Below are 22811 nucleotides of genomic sequence, written 5' to 3'. Positions count from 1 at the left end.
ATATACATCTATATGTACATATATATCTATATAGAGAGAGAGATATATCTTTATATATACACATATATATGCATATCTATGTGCATGTATATGTATATATGTATCTACATATATGTATGTATGTATGTATGTATGTATGTATGTATATATATATATATATATATATATACACACACACATACACATATACATCTAAAAATATATATGTACATCTATAGATATAGATATGTGTATATATATACGTATTTATATATATATATATATATATATATATATATATATATAGATATATATCTATCTATATCTATTTGCTGGTTTAAGTAGAGGCAACCATAATGCAGGAAGGTCTATAGAAACACACAGTTGAGCCATTTACATGCTCTTAGATGCACAGTTCCAACAAGACTGCTTCTTTTGCATTTCTATTTGGAATAACACCTGATGCCAGGTACTTTTTGTGCTACATGTTCCAAGCAAGCCGACGCAACACTAAAATGTGACATCGATATAAACCAGAACCTGCAAGAGTGCAACATGCAAGTATGGTTGCCGCAGGGGTTTTTTTTCCACCTGAAGCCTTCTCTGGCTTGCTTCTCTCGCATTGTGTGCAACATAAAGCTACGGACCAAGCAGGTGTAGAATATCGCTTACATTTCCTCCTTATTTTTTTTGTGTTTATTGTCGTGTAGAAAAAAGACCCCCTGGCAGTTTCATGCCGTCGTGCTACGAGGACCCCAGAAATCACCCAAACTGAGTCGAGTTGAGTCACTTGCGGCGTAAGACTTGTAGGTGGAAAAGTAACCATTACAGTCTGAACTGTGCCTTGCTCAATTCCACCAGTTTTATCTGAACCGAAGCGATCCTGCTTAAGTACCTTCCTCAAGTGGCACCTTTGTAAGAGTCATGAGGGAGGGTTGTCATGTTTCCCTGTCAGCGCAGTCACTCTGATTGCTAGCATGGCTACAAAAACTCCTGGAAGCAAAGTCTTACTTCTCAAATATTGCTGTTTCATTCACTTTCTTGTAATATTTGTCATGTAGATATGAGCAGTAGTGTTTGTGGGGCAGTGGAGATAGGGTTGATTTACACGTTATCACTTAAGGCTAATTTAAGATCTACGATAAATATGTTTACTGACAGAGCCCTCTGTCCGTACTCTCCATTCTTTTTGGGAAAAATTTTGTATGTCTCCAGGGAGCTTGTGGATATGTAGCGAAACTCAGCAAAATGGCAGTAGCACTGGAAGTCGCAGGAGGCAGTGCAGCGCAGGAAGCTAAAGAGCGACCAGCGAAAGGAACAGGGAGCAAACACATGACAACAGGGAAAATTTTAGACCCACATGCTGCCATGTTTAAAGGCTGTGCAGACGGTCTACTGCACCCAGAATGTATATTATCACGAATTCCTCTGCTGTCGTCATTTTTGAAACGCAGAACTAGGAACTCTAGTGGAAGTATTGCTTGACAACCAAGAACAGGGGTTCCCAAAACTTTTTCCGGCGAGGGCCGAATAACTTTTCCCTTCTCTGACAGAGGGCTGGGCCAGTTTTGAACAAAAAGTGTGACTAGTCTAGAGGTGTCTCAACGTAAACATTTATTGTTTTCCAGAAAGCCACAAATAATCAAAAATCAAGCCTTTCTGGGTTCTTGACAGAAAAAAAAAAAAAAAAAAACAGAAAATAAATAACACTATTAATGAAATAAATAATAACCAAATAATCCTTTTCAAGTTTTTCAATTATAAAAAGACCAAAGAACTTTAACTTTCTTGTAGACGCAACTGTTTGCAGCTCTCATACCAAATTCACTGTGAAAAGCAGAAAGCAAGCAGGCTATGAAACCCAACTGATACCAACACCTGCATTCTGAATCTATTTTTCTCTTACCTAATCTTGAAGCCATTATTCGGTATTATTTGACAGGGGTGTGTCCAGGATTTTTTTTTTTTTTTTTAGGGAGGGGTTTCAGATAAGGCACAGACTGCAGAAAGGTTGAATAAGAATGTTACGTTCAATGCATGTACAAGTCACAATTACGTGTCCAGAATGAAAAAAAAAAAAAAAAAATCATAATGCATCTCTGGTATTGTTCAGAGGCCGGGCAAAATGTGGCGGCGGGCCATATCCGGCCCCCGGGCCGTAGTTTGGGGACCACTGACAAAGAAGCACGCAGGCAATGATGTTTGACAGTATTTGCAACGGACATACCTTTTTGAATAACGTTATGTGAGCCTAATTAAGGCTTCAAGATATAAAGTGCTAATCATTATCACTAAAAATTTGTTCATTATCTACCACTAATCCAGAGGGTATGTCATTGGATAAGACAGAAGGTGCACTGGGGGAACGGTCAATCACAGGGCCACATACGGACACAAACAGCCATTCACTCAGTCATTCACACATTCATTTTACAATTTTTACAATTAACCTTCTGCGAACCTTTGGACACTGGGAGGAAACAGAAAACCTACAGATATGGAGAGAACGCACAAACACGACATAGAAAAGCCCCCTGTGGGAATCAAACCAGGGTCCTTCTTGCTGTCGTGAACCACTCAACAGTTAGGCGGAAATTATAACCAAAATGTGAACACTACTGGGTGATAGTCTACGTGCCTGCATGATGCCACACTTAACTTTCTAATAAAAACCTCTCACTGGGGTTGTGTGGGACAAAGGTGTGGCAAAAAGCAAAGCTCTGTAAATCCTCTTGACTGCACGCTGGTTTTGCCAGAATATTTTAACACCTGGACGGTAAGACTGATGAATCAGCTAGAGTACTTAGAAAAGACATATGTAGAAAGGCGGATAGACGTCTAGAAAAAAAAAAAACCAGAGGATTTGAAATACTATGACTGTTTGCTATCGTGGGGGAAAAATCCAATAAGACATTCAGATAACAGTTTGAAAAGACGCAGGAGCTAAATGGGTATGACTGATTTTGTGATTCTGTGCTGCTGGGTTTCTCTTTACCTTCGCTGTATTTCAAATGAATGGAAGGTAAACACTTGGATTAGTTGGCCAATTAATCAATTAGCTGGCTGGGAGAGTGTCGAAGTTTTTCTCTTTGTTTATTGGTCAATTTATCCACTTAAAAAAACAAAAGGGCTTGAATACAACACACTGCCACTGTTAGATATGTGTGTAAATCACTTAAACAGGGAGGCACACCATGTTAATCGTTAGACAGTGCACAACTTCTCTGTCTCGTACACGCCGATCCACCGTTATTGCGTTTATATTCATTCATTCATTCATTCATTCATTCATTCATTCATCCATTCATTCATTAATTCGTTCATTATTTTGCAGTCAGCCTCGCAGGTCCCAGCTGTCATTGGGCGAAATGATTCATTCTTGATCAGTTGCCGGTCGACCACAGGGCCACTTGTAGAGACAAACAACTGTTTATTCATTCATTCACTCATGCAAACTCTGCACAGACAGGCCCCCTGCCAGAATCCAACCAGGGACCTTCTTGCTGTGGTCGCTAACCACGGTGCCATAGCGCCACACGTGTGCATATATAGAAAAAAATTAAGTAGAAAAAACGACACATTTATGAATTTTTTTTATGTTTCCAGCAGTAACACTGTTACCTGTAAAAATCTGAAAGAACTCTTTTTTTTCACTCCTACTGTTTTGCTGCAGGTGCTGGTGCAGGTGTGGACACACAGAAACCATTTTTTTTTTTTTTCATTAAAAGGACATCAGTATACAGTTTGCCATTAGTAGCACTTATCATATATGTTTTTTTTCTTAGAAACTCCATACAAATAAATATGTACCTTTATGATGTTTAGCTTAATAAAATTAATACATAATGGGATATTTCTATAGATCAAATTTGCATCATCACATCTGCATTATTAAAATTTCCAACTTTTAATTCCTCTGATAATATCAAATTAGGAAAACAAAAAAGAAATCGTGTCATGTTTGCCAGTGCGTGTCACAGAATCAGATTAAATGTATGAATTAAGAAAAATGGAAACAGGAGTTAAATGGCGCAAGATTAAAGTACGATAGACTTTCATGTGTCATTAATCAATATCTATTTCAGTAAACTTTTTGAGCTATAAAGTAGTTTTAAATATTAATAACAACAATATTCCCGTGCCCCATGCTACAAATCTAAACAAAATAAGAGTTGTCATGTACCATGTATCCGATCAATGATACATGAAGCATACGCGTGTTCAAGCCATGGTACTCCAGAGAGTCCAGTATAGAGAAAACCACTGTATCTAACTGTCCTAGACACTTGCAAAAGCAAGGGAATTCAAAATAAGCTGAGTTCAATGTGTGGAAAGAATCAAAAAATGATTCAGAACCTATGAACACAGCACAAATAAAACATTCATGAATGCAAACAAGAAGAGAGAAACTGTTGCACTGGTATTCCCTTTTGCTGTGCTTTACATTCTTCTTCAGTAGATGTCATCTAATGAAAGATATCTTTAAACAAATGGAGGAGGCTTTTGGCACTTCATAGCATGTTGTGTTTTTCTTGGAAGGAGAGACGTTTCGGTAAATGGCTTAAGCAGTCCTCGAAAACATTTGACCCTAATCTGGCGGTGGAGACAAGGTGCGTGCCCTTCCTCTTTGTGTCACCGGCAATGACAAAAGAATTTTAAAAAAAGAGCCTGGATTTAAAATCATGTTTGTTACAGTGAGACCATTTCGAAACCGCTAAATGAAAATTCCGCACTTACAGTTATTTATCATCAGGAAGGAAACGGTTATTTTCATAACAAGTTAACATCATCCAAGTTGCGAGGATGTTAAGACTAATAAATATAGACGGAATAAAACATGAACGCACTCGCGTTCTCGCAGTTATGTCAACAGTTTCTAGCAGGAAAGCGATGTTCTGTCACCGCGCTCGCTGGGATTTCCACTGCACATCGATGTTTGACAGAAACTCTGAGGCTTGTTGTCTCGCGGAATTCAAATCGGAGCCGATATGACGGTGTGTCGTTGAACGTCGTCTCGCATCAGCTATTATAGTTGATTGGATTCATTTGTTTTCGAAAACAACGGCGCCAATGCAGAGGCCTCTGTTTATTTTCAATCAGTAACACGTCGAGCAGCGTATTCGCCGATTCGCTAAAGTACAAGGGTTTGTCAGATGACGTGTCGAACTGCTGGCTCGCTTGATTTTTTTTTGCTCTGGGTTTTAAAATCACAAAAACCGTTTCTCCTGAGCCTCTTTGAGAAAAACTCAAATTAAATATTTGGGTTTATCGTGGACTTCTTGATTGAAACAAATGACTGAAATGATGTCACATTGTTTTAATCTCTTCAACATCATCAACTCTATTTATATAGCAGTTTAAAAAGCAGGAGTCTGACCAAGACGAAAAAAACAAAAACAAACAATAAATCAAAAATATCAGTAAAAACAGCAAGTCAACAACAAGTCTCACTCATTCAATAAGATCAAGCTGGGTCAAAGGCCAAGGAATAATTGTAATACTATTATTATGATTATATCTTCCCTCAGCTGCAGGGAATCTTCAACCTTTGTAGTTACTGCTAACAGTTAAGACAATTCATATTTCATTATATTTCTTATTCTTCCTCCTTTCTACTATTATCTATTACTGTTATGTTTTTTACTTGAAACTCTGGCACAACAATTTCCTTCGGGATTAATAAAGTGTTCTCATCTCATCTCATCATATTCTTGAATATTATTTACCTCTCTATCTTGTAATTTATGTGACTCTGTCCGGTTTGATTTATAGAAAAAAAAAAACACTTTAAAAAAAAAGGAAGTAAAGAAAGAGAGAGAGATAGGAAAAGAGAGAGGCACAATCGTGTTATTTTTTTTCTGACACTGCCCTGGTTTGGTCAAACTACATGAAGGCGCAGTGAGACTTCAGCGACATTAATTAGCTGAATCGCATCCGTAACATAGAGCCGAGTCCCAGAAGAGTGATGTGTTTCGTTCAAGGATATTAGAGTTTGGAGAAGAGCCACGCTTCAAAATGAAAGGAACGCTGGATACATTAAGAAGATGCCAAAAAAGTAACATCCTTATTCACGCTCATATGACATTCATCAGGATCAGCGAATGACCTTGTCACATCCAAAAGAAAATAAGACATTTCTTGCAAATGGTGCTCGGGAAGTAATACGAATTTGTGATCGAAGCGTTTTCTCCAGTGATATACTTATTGATGAAACTAGAATCTAAACCTGCGCCTTGGAAAGTATAACACAACAGCTTTATCAATGACCCCTCTCATCGGTTAGAGCACATGATGTTACAGCTTAAGACTCCATTGTTTACGAACGTACCGTCACGACCCTCGAGGTTTATCTGCCGATTCCGGTCTCCTCATGCGAGTAAACATTTTCTATAACCGATGATTAAGAATGACATGATCTCTCTCTGTGTAAATTATATGGTTTTTACATTATTTGGTTCATTTTTCTTGAGTTTGACAGTTAAAGAAATGAAATAAAATGTAAGTAAATGAGTTTGCACAGGAGGGACTGAGGCGCTTTGAATGCGTGTTGGGCAGTTAGTTATCACTCTAACTGACTGCAGATACAGATAAAGTCTACGCCAAACAACTCTTTGGAAATTTTGTGACCATCAGCTATTTAATCTTAGAAGAAATTTGTCATGCTGCAATTACACCTAGTGGGCAGCGATCCACATAGAGGATTCTGATTTTTGTGATCACTGCAATTAATACAACATAATCAAATTGTTTGCGGCTTTGCCATTTAATAACATAAAACAGATCCTGCAATAACTCTGCAGAACAGTGAAAGAGGATTGATATTAATAGGCTTGATGTGAATTGTAGAATGACACACTGACGCACACATTCAGATAAAAAAAAAAACAAACAAAAAAACAAAAACAAGAGGATCAAGAAAGCAAAGAACATCTGAAGTGGTGGAGACGGACTCAAACTAGAGAAAGGGAACTAACGAAATGAACGTTCTGCATTGGACGCAGTCAATCCAATTTTGTCTGTCACTTTTTACCACACAAATCACTGTGATTAATTAAAGGTACTTGATTCTTGCCAGGCCGGACTAATCAGAATTTAAATATATGAAGATTTCGCCCGCAGAAATTCACAAATCGTCTTCGTCCTACACTGGTGAAAATCATGCTCCGTTTCACATACGATTCCAAATGCCATATTACAATGCTTAAACAGCGAGAAATACATGAATAAATAAAAGATAACAACAACTTCATCTCATGGTTTCACCTTAAAATGCAACTCATTCTTTACTCATTTTGGGGGGAAATTAAGTGTCCAAAGACCACTTAGTTTCTCACACATACGCATACAATAAATATCTGATATACGTAATTTAACATGTGTCTGTGATGAGTTTATGCAAATCTGAACCTTGATATTATGATATTAGTATCACGTGTGAGTTGATTTCATATTTTTTTCTTGTGATGTTGGTTATATTACTGCCATACAAATATTCACCTTGAAGATTTCTAATTCAAAGTTGGGAATGGTAGATGACGAAATTAAAAGCTTAATTCATCCACTGCAAACTACATGTTTAGTTTGAAAGGTCAAATGGTAAACTTTTTGCAACAGTCCAAAAAACTTTACTGATATAACAAGGAAATATGTCACCGAAATGTAACATTTTAAAAGCAAAACAAACTAAAATACAGATGATCAATGACTTTTTTAATGCCCGCTTGGTGAGAAAAGTAGCTGATCAATGCACTTTTACAAGAAACCAATGACAACAATTGTAAAGTTTAATAAACTGATGTGCAGTGCTCGCCCCCAATGTATTATTAATGTTTCAGACCATAAAGTTCTTGGCTCCTGAAAATTATTTGTAAGGCTGTAGCATACTGAACAGCACGATACAAAATAAAATAACTAAACAAACAAATAAATAAATAATAAATGAATGACAAAAAGCTGCCAGCAGAGGGACTACTTACAGTATGTCACTCTTCTAGGGAATAGGGGTATATAAAAGCAAAGACTTATCTATTAAATTACCTGATCAAAGTCTGGAAAAAAAAAAATAAATAAAAAATAAAACAACTAATCCATTGAAATGTTCAGTAACAGCGGCAGATAAAAAATAGCAGGGCGATGTGAAGCCGGTGAAGCTGGCTTGTTTGAGTCTGTAGGTTTGGGAAATGATACCTAAAACTATAAACAAATTGAGAAAAAAGTAAATCAATTAAAGTTATATCTCAGTTCTGAGTGTTTTTTTAGTTCATTCATAGTTTAGATGTCATTTAAGTTACACGTATAAAGGTTTAAGTACTTGGAAAAAAAACTGATCATCTAATTTCCTAATATCTTGGTTGAAGATACAAGATGAGTTCATTTGGGCCTTAAGTGAAGACATCATGTGAAATAACTCTTTCTGTATTGTCTTCGATGCGCCGTGTGGGGAAAATGGTAAATCCCTCAATTAAAAAGGATAATTACAGCAAAGTTCCAAACTTGACTGGAGCAGTCATTGTCTAAATTAATAAGGCTCTGATTCATAATGCACAGCAAAGTTATTCTAACCCCTGAGCCACTGTTTGACTCGCATGCAACCCTTTGTTATAATGTCTACAAATGTATTATTACACTCACAGATATGGGCGAACCAGCGAACGACTCCCAAATGTGCCCTCTGTCTCTGTCTGTCACGCCCTCTCTTCATTTCATTCAGACATACAGAGCAGACATTCTGAGAGGCTCCAGCTCTGGACAGTAATTCCAAAGCGCCAATCCAACACACCCTCGGAGACCACTTTGCTTTTCCAGCTTAACGATTTTTCGGGGGGTAGAAAGTCTGCCCCTGGAGTGTGGCACTATTGGGCCGGAAGATCGCTGTGCTCCTTACTCCTGGGCTGGTATCAGAAAGGGAAAATTAGAATGCCGGTTGCCCCGGGCTTTTTTTTCTTATCTTTACAAGCATACAAGCGTACTTCATACAAAGTTTATTTAATGATATCGGGACCTTGTGCTGTTGTGGGGGTCATACAGAATTGCAGAGTGTTTCAAAGTGAAAATACAAATAGCAACCTCTGAGAAACAACGACAAACTTCAAGATCTGGTCGTCTGAACAACATTTGCAAGTAAAACCTTGAAGTGGCTTAGTGGAGTTGGGGATCCTTCTCTTGAAACAGGACACCCACATGGAGCTAATTTGGGGCTCAATCCGTCAAGGAGCCTGGGGTCGACCCGGCTAACTTCTAACCCAGGACACCGAGTGAAAAGAAAACAAAACTTGAGAACAGAAGAGAGCTTTGAAGGAGAAGTTCCATGTCAGTTACACAGTCCTGACAGCGAGCAACTTATTTTTATATTCACTCTTCGCCAAGATAATAAGGCGAAATATGAGCAGAACGTTTGGGATTAAATCATTCTGGGATTAAATCAACTACATCAATCAGTAAGTAGAACCCCCTGATATGGATTTCTTTGGTATAATAACAAAAAAAAAAATGTCCTAAAAGTTGCTCTTGCATCCGACGCGCTCTGAGCGACTGGCGTGATCCCGCTCTTTGCAATGCCCTCTTTATGTACGGGACGGATTATAAAACTGACATTTCTCTGTCTTTAAAAGAGAGCAGAAAAAAAAAAAAACTGGCTGAATAATGACTTATTTGGATGATGGTTGAGAATACTCACAAAATATAATCCATAAGACACTGATTGATGAACTCGGGCTGCACGGCACGTATTCATTTTGTTTGACACGCAGGTGCCTCTGCATGAGCTGTTTGCTTTACCTCGTGACGTTGCAGAATTTAAAAGATCCCCAAGATCATGCAAAACTCCATCTTCCGTCAAGTTTTGGTGCATGTTAACGGTGGTGGCTAGCGTTATATCATCAAATATAAAAATAAAGAAATATTATAATATATAATGATGTAATACGTCAAATATTAAATCAGAAATGGATAGCATTTATTGCAAAAATAAGTGCAAAAAACGACACTAAAAATATTCTCTGACATCGGAGGTCATTGAAAAAGGTAGATGGTTCATTTGCAGTTCACCTGTGGAGTGTTGCTTTGAAAAGCGCAGCCTACTCCTTTATATAATTCTATTCTGGGTTATTTGATGTCATTAACTATCCGCTATACCAGACTTAATATCGGTTTAAAATGGGAATAAGTGCTTATCAAAGTTTCACCCATTGTACGAATGCGGTTTTCGTGCCATGCACAACAAGATCGGTACAAATGATGCATGAATTGAGAGAACCAGGGTTTTAACCTCTTCTGCACGACTGCTATACATCTTTACATTGAGCATTTCCATATTTTTTTCTTCCCGGGTTACTGTTAAGTATGCAGTATGTGCGTTCATAAGATTATATTTAACCCCCTTTTTATGCATTAACTATCAAAAGGAAAATCCGACTACGGATATGCACTGTGAAGATCTTTCTGAAAATCTGAATCTACATACATACATCTCGAAGCCGCCTCAAATTGGGCTCGCTGTCATGTGACAGCAGCAGCCGGCGAGACGCCTTGAGACCGTTCGGGACGCGGTTATGAAGAAAATCAAAAACCCATTGGCGATGCTGAAACCGTTCCTAAGAACCGGCAGCTCTCAGGGGGGCTCGACGGGACCGAGGTGACGGATCGCGTAGGTGCTGATTGAGGGACAGGTATGATTTTTCACGGGAAGCCGAGAATATGCCGCTCGGTATAGGACGCGCTAAATATCAACTCTGTCAGTCTTCATGAAGAAATATGCTCCCCCAGAATTTCAAGTTCTTTCACGCATAACATTGTTACGGAAATAATCTCCTTGCCCTGAATATGACTCCCATGATGCATTTCTACAGACAGGAGGTCACACCACTGGATGGAAATGGGACAGCGGAGCTAAAACCATCCTAATGATCTGGGCTGAGTGTGTAATAACAGATTTACATGGATGCCGACACTTTTCTTGGTGAGAGCTAAAGCCAGCTAACCCATTCATACCCGTGCAATAATCAGCGATAAAATAAATAAAAGATTCAAAGGTGCAATCATCTGCCTCAGAAGATCTGATAAGCAAATATAATTGATTCATGTTTGCTTTGGCTTTTTTTTTTTCCTCTTCATTTTGCTTTTTTTTTTTTCTTGACCCATATTTTGTTCGGTGCATGTATTCCACCATTCTACCATTCATTCCAAAAAAAAAGTATTTTGAGCCCCCTCTGTCCTTGGGCCTTTTGCAGTAATCAAAAACACCACAATTCCTCAGAAAAGAAAAGACAGGAGACATAAAAAACAATGAAAGAAAAGAGAATAACAGCAAATGAAGCCTGTAGAAAGCAAACAATTAGAACAATAAGCCAATAATACCGGCTAAAATATTAGGAAGGAACAAGCCTTGGAGCTCAAAACATCAGTTGTTCCGCAACCATTCCTTCATTACCAATATCTACACTCGCGGTTTAAGGGATCCGATTGGAGTCGATTCGAAATGTCATTATTGTCAAACAAACAATTGTTCACTCTCTCGAACCTCCTGCATGTTTTTGGACTGTGGGAAGGAAATTGGAGAACCCGAAGGAAACTCACGCAGAACCTTCAGACTTAAAGGCACCCTGTTGGAAATGTACTTGGATCCTTCCTGCTGTGAGGCAGAAACACTTGCCACTGTGCCGTTCGGTATTTAAAACCAAATTAACAAAGTGATTTTTTCCCCATCATATGCACAAACCCCTCACTGGTGGCTTATTAATATTCACTAAGTAGCAGACAAGGGACTAATAGCATCAAAATAAAAACAACAACAAAAGAACAGGGAATAATAAGGATCTGAAACAGCAGAAAGAGGATATGGTTATGAATACTCCCTAGTTTAATTCCTTGATAAACAGATTTAGGGCGCTCTGCGGTGACTGGTAAGAAATCTGGAACACAATTGGCTGTTTCAAAACTTAAAAGCAGAAGCTTTTATACTGAAAATACCAAAGAAGCCGAGGACATTTCAAATAATAACTCCAACAGCAATGGCCGCGACCAGCCTGCCGCTCGGCAGAAAAATAACAGTGTCCTTTTCGGAGAAAGCTCAGATAGCTCAACGACGACAGCCCACTTTTGTCTCTGTTTCCAAAAAAATACTTCCACTATTCAGTTTCCATTCCATCGATTATGCCGGAATAATAAAAGGCCTTTAGCTCGGAACCAAGGCAACAAGGTGGCACATGAAGACACAAGATGTATAGTTTTGGTCATAGTGGCAGGAACGCGACTATGTTTACGATTACAAAAAGAGCAAACTCGACCAAACTGGCACTGCTGATGCTCTTAAATACTGTGGATAATTTACTCCTCCTGACATCTATTTCAAACTGCTTTTTTGAGAATATGAAAATATAATATGGGATGTTGGCTTTTAAAGGTGCAGATCCCATCATTTCACCCATTGTTCTTGCTCAGAGTGTTCACCTTGGTTGTTTACTATGTCTCATAATCTAGTAATAATAATCTAATAATCTCATAATCATAATAGATGGCTCATAATGAGGATTTGAATGGACAAAATGAATAATTGGAGTTTTATTTCACGCGTATGAGAGGATAAGTGGATAGAGAGAGACAGAACCATATGAATCCTCACCCAATCAGATCTTTTGGTCTTCAATTGCAGAATCGTTATTTCTATAGTAGAGGAAGCTATGTCACTGAGCTACATTAAGGAAAGTGAGGATAATTTCTAACACCTTAATATAAGAAACTATCTGTTACTGAGGGTCTATGAAGGTTTTCAATCATCCAGGGTTCATCAAACGGGAGACATGTCTTAAGAAGTCCAGTTGCTACGACCACTTCCTGTTATTTTTCACTAAAATGCTCAATTAGTCTTGAAAGAAGCTTTTTGGCACAACTGTAAACTAATTTGCAACACTTTCTCAGTGGAAATCAGGATTGTTTTTCGCTGTAAATGAACATCTTCGCACATCCAGGTAGGGGGTACGTCACAAACAAAATGGCATTACGGTAAATGAGAGCGGAATGGTAAAATTAAGACTAGGTCGGTACGGCTCGCTTCTGGGATGCTGCCAAAATTACCCGCGGCACTCCTGGTGAAATCTATAACAGAGGTAATCACTTCCAGCAATCATGTTGGAGGCGCAATTTGGCACGGACAAAACCTGGATGAGAAAAGGTAACATCAATGCGATATAACTAATAGAAAAGCCGCATTTTATCGCTTCATGGGATATCATTCATTCATTCATTTATTATTCACACCTCGTGCGCTGAAACCAATTCCAGCTGTCGGGCGAGAAATAAGGTTCACCCTATTTTGGTTGTCAGCTGATCACGGGACCACCTATAGAGACGCAAACAATTCACTCTCTCATTCATACATCTGAGCAAGTCTCCGATGAACCCGCTGCATATTTTTTTGACTTGTTCATCCATCTATTATTTATATCCCTATTCTGCACTCAGGGTTGCAGGACGGCTTGAGCCGATCTCAGCTGTCACTGGGCAAAGTTCACCCCGAACCGGTTGCCAGTCACACTCAGAGCCACATTCAAACGTTCACCCTCATTTACAAGTCTGGGGAATTTTTGATTCTCCGGTTAACCTCTTGTATGTTTTTGTAACGCGGGAGGACTTCGGGAGATCCCAGCGGAAAACCTACGGAGGGAATATGTAAGAATTCCACACAGAAAACTCCCATCGGGATCGAACCCGGTTGCTTGCCATCGAGGTCCGCTATAATCCATCACATCCACCGGAGTCCACAGGGCTACTTGGAACTAATCCCTAATAAAAGAGATTAGTTCCAATTTTTTATTTAATTTTTTTGGGGTCAGGCTCATCCAACTTTAAGGTGAAATTGTTATTTTCAATTAAGTAAAATTAAAATAAAAAAAATTGACTTTAAAAAAAGAGCCAAAACAGAAAAAGGGACACCTCTCGCCAAGGGTTAATTTGTAAGAATAGTAAGACAAAAGACTTGTGAAAATCCAAATTGCATTTTTTTTTTTTTTTTTTTTTTTTTTGCTTTTAATCACTTTACCTTCATTTTAAATTCAATTTCACCCTAATATTCTTTGGATAAAGATAATCAGTTTTTTGTTGGCGCTCCTTGAAGCGGTTTCAAAAACTGATGGGATCTCATCATTTTCTAGCAGGGTGGGGAGGTGAGAGGAATAAAAGCAGAGGCTGGGGGACGACGGTCGGGAGGTGGGGGGGGCCGCCCACTGCTCAAGAGGAAATTATGCCAGATGGTGTTCTCATTGAAGAAATTAAACGACAAAATGAGAGTAAGAAATGGACTGGTGGGCTGTGGCTGTTCTTCAAGGCACATATGTGCGCACACACACACACACACACACACACACACACGCATGCATGAAAGATGCAGCACTGTAAAGCACTTGGAAAACCACAAGGTAGAGACAGTGCTGTACAAATGAAGTCCTTCTCGCGTAAATAAGCACACATACAAACCCATATATTCACGAGCGCGCGCCCACATACGCACTCTTGCATGCCATGTGCACATAAAATAAATGACGCCATCAATTCAGAGCACATTATATCGACTTATACTTTTTTTTTTTCCAGGAGTCACCACTAACCCAAGAATATGATGCATCCGGCTAATTCCGATTCTCTCTCTCGTCAATTTCATAAGCTTTGTGACATTCAAGGTTCTTGATATAAAAAAAAAAATTAAAAAAAAACAGCATTTAGAGGGATTTATGATTTCAAAATGTTATTCCAAAATAATGAGCCCAGGCAGGTGGTTAAATGTCTGCGATTAAGTCAATTTATCACCGTTGAATCTGGACAGCTCTGTTGCTCATCAAAAGAAAAGAGGTTGGTTTCCCGAGGTTAGTTGATGGTTCCTTGAGGATGACTGGCCCATTTGGTTTCAATGGAAAACGTATTCCGCATAAGCAAGAAATGTGATAGGCAGAGCCCCCCCCTTAAAAAAATATATAGGCATTGCATTTTTGTTTTTTTCTGCTCGGATTGCAAATTTTCGCTCATACTGCAGGGCAAATGGCAATGAAGCCCTAACACATCTCTGATCTGCGGTGGAGCCCGCACTTTCTCACTCAGTGTGCAGTTAATATGAAGGTGCAGCGCACACGTGAAATTTATAGCCTCCATGCTCTGTGATATGCAGAATCAGATTAAAAAAAAAACTTTATTTGCCCCCCGGGCGCAACATATAGCAACATATATAACATAGAATTAGGGATACAGATGATACAGATTTTATAGTTTCATTTTGAAATGGAGACCAGATACATTACCTTTACTGTAAGCACAGTGGGAATATTCATGTTATACCATATACTCTTTAGTGACTGTTTTTTTTTTGACTGACTGCCTGATATAAAGCGACACAATGACAACAGTCGCAAGAATTCACTTTTATTCACTAGTAGTGAATATACTTCACTATTAGATTTACGCCAGAAATGTTGGTCCTCAAAGTTACTTTAAGAGAAACCTGATGGTGTTGGAGGGCCAAAACCAACGACGGCGGAAAAGAAACCCATTTGCATAACATGAACGGACTAAAATATTTTTCATTTGTGTGCTGATTGACCTCACGTGGGCCACACAGGGATTACCCAAAGGGCATTGTTTTTTTTTTTTTATGCCATAACTACGCCAGAAAAATCCAGCATCTTGTGAAATTAGTATTTGTTCCCTGCTGTTATTTGTATTAAGTGAAGGAGTCCAAAAAATACATAAAATGTACAGAGAACATCCGCCACACAGAGCTTTTACCACATTCATATATTTTGCTTGCGGTCCAGTTTGGACTCTTACTTTTGTGTTTTACACTTCTTCTTTAGGTTTATTGTCCGCTGCTGACAGCTTTAGTATTGTTTTTGCATCACTGCCAGTTTTCTCACAGCCTGAGAGCAGTCAGAAAGAGGCTGCTAGTTTAGGTCCTGTGTGTGCCCTATATTTCCGCAAATTCCGCCTTTTTTTTTTTTCCCCGCTGTCCGTTCTACAGTTTCTGTGCGTCTACCCTCTCACAGGCCTGTCTTTACACCATACAGTGCCGCTGATCAGAGCACGATTGATTTGATCGCTTTGTTTATCTATTTATTCATTCATTCATTATCTACCAAATATCCTGCGCTTCGGGTCGCAGGGAAGCTGGAGACGTGAGGTCCAACCCTGGACGGTTCGCCAGTGGATTGTTCAGCCACATACGAAGTCAAACAACCGCTCGCTCTCTCATTGACGCATTTGGCCAATTCCCCAAATTTTCCAATTAATCCGCTGTATCGTTTTGGACTGCGGGAGAAAACCGAAGGAGCCGAAGGAAAGCCATGCAGACACAGGGAGAAAATGCAAACGTCACACAGAAACGTCCTTCGTTCTGTGAGGCCGAAGCGCTAAACACTGAGCCAACTTGTGTCCCTGTACTTTTTATGATTTAATTAATTTTAACAACAAAAATTATGTAATAATAATGATTATTTTATCATTATTTCCAGATCTATTGTTATTGGTATTGAATTATTACTTTTAATAATACAAAAAATAATAATAATTTAATAATAATGAAGATAACGATGATGATAATAAAAAATAATGGTATTTTTATCCATTTGCCTTTTTTTTTTCCCCCCCATTGTAACGCAGCCTGGATGAGAAATATTTTTTTCTTGTTTCAGTTTCAGTTTCAGGCTTCATTCATTGCTAGAAATAAATCTGACATGAATCAAATGTCTGACAGCGTGTCTGTCATCTAAGCTGACTGAGCCCATATTCTCAGTCACCATGCATCAATGAAAATGTGAAAGTTTCATATTTTAATAACATAGTGCTCATAGGACCATTCATGCTCAAAGGTGAAGAAAACAGTAATTGTTCAATTCCTTCAAGGGATAAAGCAGATCTGTAATATTAATATTACAAACGCTTGAAATTGAGTCATTTCTTCAATAATTGTTTTTCTTTGTCTCCATGCACGCGGATATTATGGGCATATAAATGTCGATAATTAAATACGATGTATCACAACAAAAGATACCACCGGCCGTTGAAAATAACAGATGTAAAACAACATGGGAGCAGGGCATAAAGACCTGTAGTGTAAATAAAGCCTCGTCGATGTCCCCGGTTTCTTTACTTCGGTTTGGTGTGTTAGTTTTCCCTTAAGAATGGATTTGGACGGAAATCTGCCTACGGTTTGTTGTTTAGTTCCACAAATAATCGGACGCCTCAAGTCTTGGCGCCGACGGACGCCGACCAACTGACGATTCCCCTGCTCTCTTCAGGACGCGGGTTGAAGCGGGCAGTACGGCCACCGGATTGCGCTCTGTGAAAACCGGAAAATACCAGACCGTTTCCCGGTACCGGCTGGTGCAGTTGGAAGACCATTCCGTATCCCTAATTATAAAAGCTGGTCAAGCTCTGTGATTGGCTGAAAAGGAAAAGTTGAAAGGCACTTTCATGTCTTTGCATTTTCCAGAAGCAGAACATCCCTTCATTTCTACCTTTTCAAGGTAGACCTTAAGAGTACGGCGTATATCTTCCCACTTTGATAAGCTAAAAAAAGGCACCTTCCTCCAAGAGAATCTATATTATGTGCGTTACATAGGCAGCATACCGGCAGAAGCAATTAAATACGGCAGGAGAGAAGTTTGAAAAGTTTCTTTCTTGTCAGAGGCTCACTCCGCAGCTTCCCTTCTCGGAAGACGGACCGATAAAAAAAAAAAAGTCATTGTACATATAAAAACAATTACAAAATCAATTTCCACAGAACAAGACGGCTATATGGATAATCAGCAGGGCAGATTACTTCAAACCAACAAACATGTCATTCACAGACTTAAGAATTCAAAACTTCTCAGACAGTGTATGAATGACCGATGGGGTTCTAGATAATATCCAGAACATGTTTCACTCCAATCCCGGCATCCTTCGACCAACATATTGGCCATCCCTCCTTTGTACAAGATCAAACCATCTCAGTCTGGCGTCTCTGACCTTCTCTCCCAAACATCTAACACGTCCCGTCCCTCAAATACTCATTCCTGATCCTGCCCATCCTCATCACTTCCAAAGGGAACCTCAAGACCTCCAGCTTCACTTCCTGTCTTTTCTCCAATGCCACTTCCTCCAAATCATACAGCATCACTGTCTTGTACACATTAACCTTCATATTATTTCTCTATCTAAGAGACCCTGACGTTTTTCTCCACCCATTCCAACCTGCTTGTACCGGTTTCTTCAGCATTATTTTTAGAAATAACATTATTGCTACATATAAAACTGAATCACGAACACAGCTGTGTTTTTCAACTGGCTATTGTATGTGTGATTTACACGTCTATAAGGATATTTTTTCTTTTTCCAATTTCTAAAATGGGTGGAAAGAAACCGTCCAAAATCAGCAAAGCTTCCACCTGCACCTTTTCGGCCAAGGTAAATTTGTTTGGGGAATTTGATGAATTAATCACAGTTTATTTCTGTTTAAATCGTATGTGAATATATTGTTGTTGATTTATGTATGTTAAAAAAGCAAACGTGAACTCGCTAGACTCGACCAAAGTAAACTAAACCATACAAGTCTGCGCCAGTGTCGGATACAAAAATCTTGATTTACCGGAGTTACAGTTTTCTGAGCCCAGACACTCGGAGCAGAACAGATGATCTGTTTGACAACTAGAAAATAAAAGAAGGCCAGAACTTGGGGTTCAAGGGATAAAGGAGATTTCTCTTAATGTATGAAAGATTTTCTCTTGCAACCTTGTGGCCAAAGCTGTATATCAAAAACAAATAGCTTGATCTTAAATTTTAAAAGCAGCTAAAACAAGCTGGAGCTAAAATTCTCCCCGTATTGACTTCGCAGGCGTCACCCTCCAACATCACTCTAACAGAAAGTGCGGATGATGTAAGTTTACCAGGCGTGTTGTGCAGCTTTCTACAAAGATCACGTTACATCAACACACGTCCCACATTCCTAATCTTGTGTCTGGGTGTTCTGTCCAAACAGCGGTACAGTGATCCCTCGCTATAACGCGGTTTACTTTTCACGGTTTCGCTACTTCACGGATTTGCATCGTGCATTGTGTTCTGCATTCTGATTGGCTAAAAAGTCACTCCGCTTCCTCTCTACCTGTGCGTCGATTACGTTGCAGTTTAATATGTACACGTACGTAAAACAGCTTGCCAAATTTACATGATGCACGTGCAAATTCTCTTGCAATTTCGAGTTTCTCTAAAACCCATAACGTTGACAAAACGCTCTGGACGGGCAAAAGCACCTGCGGCAGGGCCCAAAAGGCGGCGGAAGATGCTAACTATCGCAGATAAAGTTAAACTTCTGGACATGCTAAGGGAAGGTAAAAGCTATGCGGCTGTAGGTTGGCATTACGGAATGAATGAATCTTCCGTTCGTTCCATAAAGAAGGAAGAAAAAAACATAAGGACGACAATAATAATTGTAAAAAAAAAATAAAGGTTTCTACTTCACGGATTTTGCCTATCACGGGTTCTTTTTGAAACGTAACCCCCGCGAAAAACAGGGTATACTGTAGCTCAAACCCTCCTCAACACCCTGAGGCAAAGACACGCTGCACCCCAAGGACAGAACACCCAGACACAAGACCGCAAATGTGGTGTCTGCTGTCAAGTGCAATGAGGATCGGAATGGCCTCTATATCGGAGAGATGAAGAAAGCTCCGCACAAACGGACGACCCAACACAGGAGGACGACCTCTTCAGGACCGAGCTACAGGGTCCACTTACGCCCGTAGGACAAGTGCCACTTCTTCCAAGACAGCGATGTCAGGATTCTGGCTAGAGAGAGGAATCGAAAAGGCCGTGTTTGTCGAATCTGGAAAGCGTCTCCGAATAGACAAGGGGGTCTCGGACGCAACCTTTCACCTACATACGACGCCGTGCTGAGATCGGCATACAACGACTCCGTCCCCAAACCACACCGAAAAAAACGACACCCAAACCGGACCCCTGGGGATTCCCGTCCGAGCCTCAGCCGAAGTGATCTAATGGGTTTCTATTGTTTTTACACAAAATACACATTAGCCGTGCACATTAGCTATTCAGATTCCAACTCAGGTGAGTCCTTGGAATTCATACCTTTGTTCCCCAAACAACAAACACATTAACACAACAACCCTGATCAACCGAGTTGCTGCAAAGCGACTGAGTCATTAGCATAACAAGCCTTCTCAACTTGGACTAATGCCCAACGGTGGCAGCAGTTATGTACGGGAAACTCCCCACGGTCTAGTGGAACTGAAGGAACTGAAGGTGGAACATCTTTAAGAGGAAAAAAATAAAATCCAGTTGCCACGACACGACGATTATAGATCCTGCACGGATGCACGCGCGGCTCGGTCGGGCGGCGGTTCGCACTTCTTCCCGACAGCAAGAAGGTACCTGGTTTGAAACTAAAAAAAGGGTGGATTTCTGTGTGGATTTTCCATCTCCTTCCCTTGTCTGCATTGGTTTCCTTTGGGTTCACTCCCTTCCTCATACGGTCAAAAAAAACACGCAACATTTGAGGCCTTAAATCGCCCAGGTGTGTGAATGAAGGAGTGAATGGGAGTGAACATCCTACATATGTCAGCGTTCAAATTTAACGTTAACTAGTCTTAGCTGGATTCAAAATGACGGCCTCAGAGGATTCACATAAAAGTGTTCACTATGTCAAAACATAGATAAATAAAAAGAAAGGAAAAAGTGACACCGCAAGGTGACAGGATAGAAAAAGGGAAAAACACTTAAGTGCGAAATGGATCCTTTTTTGGGGGGTTGTTTTAAGTCTTTGTAAAGAAAAAAAAAAAAAAAGCTGTCCCCAAGCGAGGGTTTATGAAAGAACCCTCTCCTCTAAGGGAAGAGAAGTTTGGATGAGCAGCGAGATAAACTTATTTTGCCCAGAGCACCAAAACCGGAGAAGAATTCAGCTTCACTGAGGGTGAAATTACAACAAAGAAAATCTGCTTTTTTTTTTTTTTTTTTTCACAGAAAATGGGAACCACACAGCAACTATTTTACACACAGCAACGTCTTTTTATATATTTATTTTCTTGTTTATTTCTCATCTCTGGATAATTGCAAGAATATATATATATATATATATATATATGTACTCTAAGCAAGTTCCTCTTTTAAGTCAGTTTTAAGTGCGCGCCTCTCATGTTGGACTGTTATGGTTCCCCTCGCGCTGTGTGGGGGCGTTCAGAAATCACTTTGTTCATTTACAGCGGATACATGGCAGATAAAAAAAGTCTTTTTAATTTTTTTTCATCGCATACAATCGAACTCGATCCGATACAAGCGCTATAAAATCTGCCTTTGCGGAGCTGATGATTCCCCTTTGTAACGGGAGCCTTCGAAAGGCTGTTAATTTTGCGTGAAAGCCAAAACAGGCTTATTCAATGGTGGAAAACAACCCTCTAACAAATGCTGACTTTTAAAAAAAGATGCTCTGCTCTGATTGATGCCGTCTTGGGTAGTTGTTAGACAAGTGAAATGATGTGGATTGCTTTATATCCTTAGAGGTAATGTAACTGTGCCATGTGATGAAAGGACCAGCTAGTTTATTACCTCGCGGTCTTTATTTGACATCTTCTGACAATTAACAAGCTCATGAACACATCGGATACCAGATTTAATATAACAGCTTTGCCAATATTTCCTCTGACAAGCAAGTCTGAGCCCGAATCCACTAACTCCCTTCCAAAAAAAAAAATAGGGGTTTTAGTTCATTTTTCGCACTGGAAACAGCAAAATCGGAAGCCGTCCGTCTGAACTTGGGGAGAGAAATGTCTTGACTTATGGGCTTCTACTTCGGCGGCGCGAGAACACTGCACACCTTGGGAGAGCTCGGTGGGGAGATCACGCAAGGGCAAACACCCCTTCACGCATGCATTTATTCATAAGCACCAATGTCTCTTGTTATTTTGTTATTCTTTTTTTTTTTTATAATGATCATTACATTGTTATAACACTATTTCTGACCGTGCTCCTGAGCTGCTTTTAACATTCAGATCAAGTCACATTTCATCCTGAAGCCTGAAAACATCACTTGCGCTTCTTCTGGACGTTTAATCCAAAAAAAATAAAAATAAAAAAATAAAGATCTCGGACAGAGCTTTTGGACGTCACTGATCCACAGAATGGTGGGGCATGCCACACACACACACACACACATATACCCCCCCCCCCTCCTCACACACACACACACACACATTTAGAGTCGTTGGTAGGTGGAGAATAAAAACTTGGGATCCCCTTAATAATAAGGAGGAAAGGGACGCAACTTACCATCCCCATGTCCAGCTGCTCGGTGGTCACATAAGGAGCAGCTCCTGTCAGAGGTAGGAACCAGAGCATCGGCACCAGGAGCAGCATCTCCGAAGACATATTCCTCATCCACTTGTGAAGAACCGGCGTGAACCTCATGCCCGGTGACGGGCTGGTCCGGCGGGCATCGGACGCCGAACCGACATCCACGGGATCATTGACGCGCACCGCAAAAAGTCCGCCTCACTGTTGAGCGCAAACACGTTAAACACATGAAAACAGGCGTCGGAAAGCAGCGGAAAGCGTCAGAGCACTTTGACATCAAACACAATTTGTATTTGTCACTGATACCTAAGTGGTTGCGGAGAGAGAAGCTGCATATTACGGTGTTATAACAAGTCCGCCGGAGGTAATAACCCCGGAGCGCGGCGCGCCAGCTCGCCTCTCCGCCGGTCTGTCGAGAGCTCTGGAAAATGAACGCGTCTGCGAGGCGGAAAGCAGGATCAGCCTCATTAACTACTGCACTTCCGGATATTTTTACCAAAATAAAAGCTTTT

The 22811-nt window shown here is 39.9% G+C and overlaps 1 protein-coding gene across 1 annotated transcript in view; it reads right to left on the bottom strand.

Annotated features, from left to right (window-relative positions):
- mmp17a (matrix metallopeptidase 17a) overlaps positions 1 to 22448 on the bottom strand; it is a 116576-nt gene extending 94128 nt beyond the window's left edge. The window contains exon 1 of the mRNA XM_086152510.1: positions 22276 to 22448. Within this exon, the coding sequence (XP_086008636.1) occupies positions 22276 to 22413 (138 nt within the window). The 5' untranslated portion in view covers positions 22414 to 22448. The remainder of the gene's footprint in view (positions 1 to 22275) is intronic.
- Between the last annotated feature and the right edge of the window lie 363 nt (positions 22449 to 22811).

This window comes from Fistularia commersonii, chromosome 9 (assembly GCF_037954325.1).
Source record: "Fistularia commersonii isolate RoL2024-O1a breed Wild chromosome 9, RoL_Fcom_v1.0, whole genome shotgun sequence".
Taxonomy (NCBI): domain Eukaryota; kingdom Metazoa; phylum Chordata; class Actinopteri; order Syngnathiformes; family Fistulariidae; genus Fistularia; species Fistularia commersonii.
This window is presented reverse-complemented; position numbering and strand designations above follow the sequence as displayed.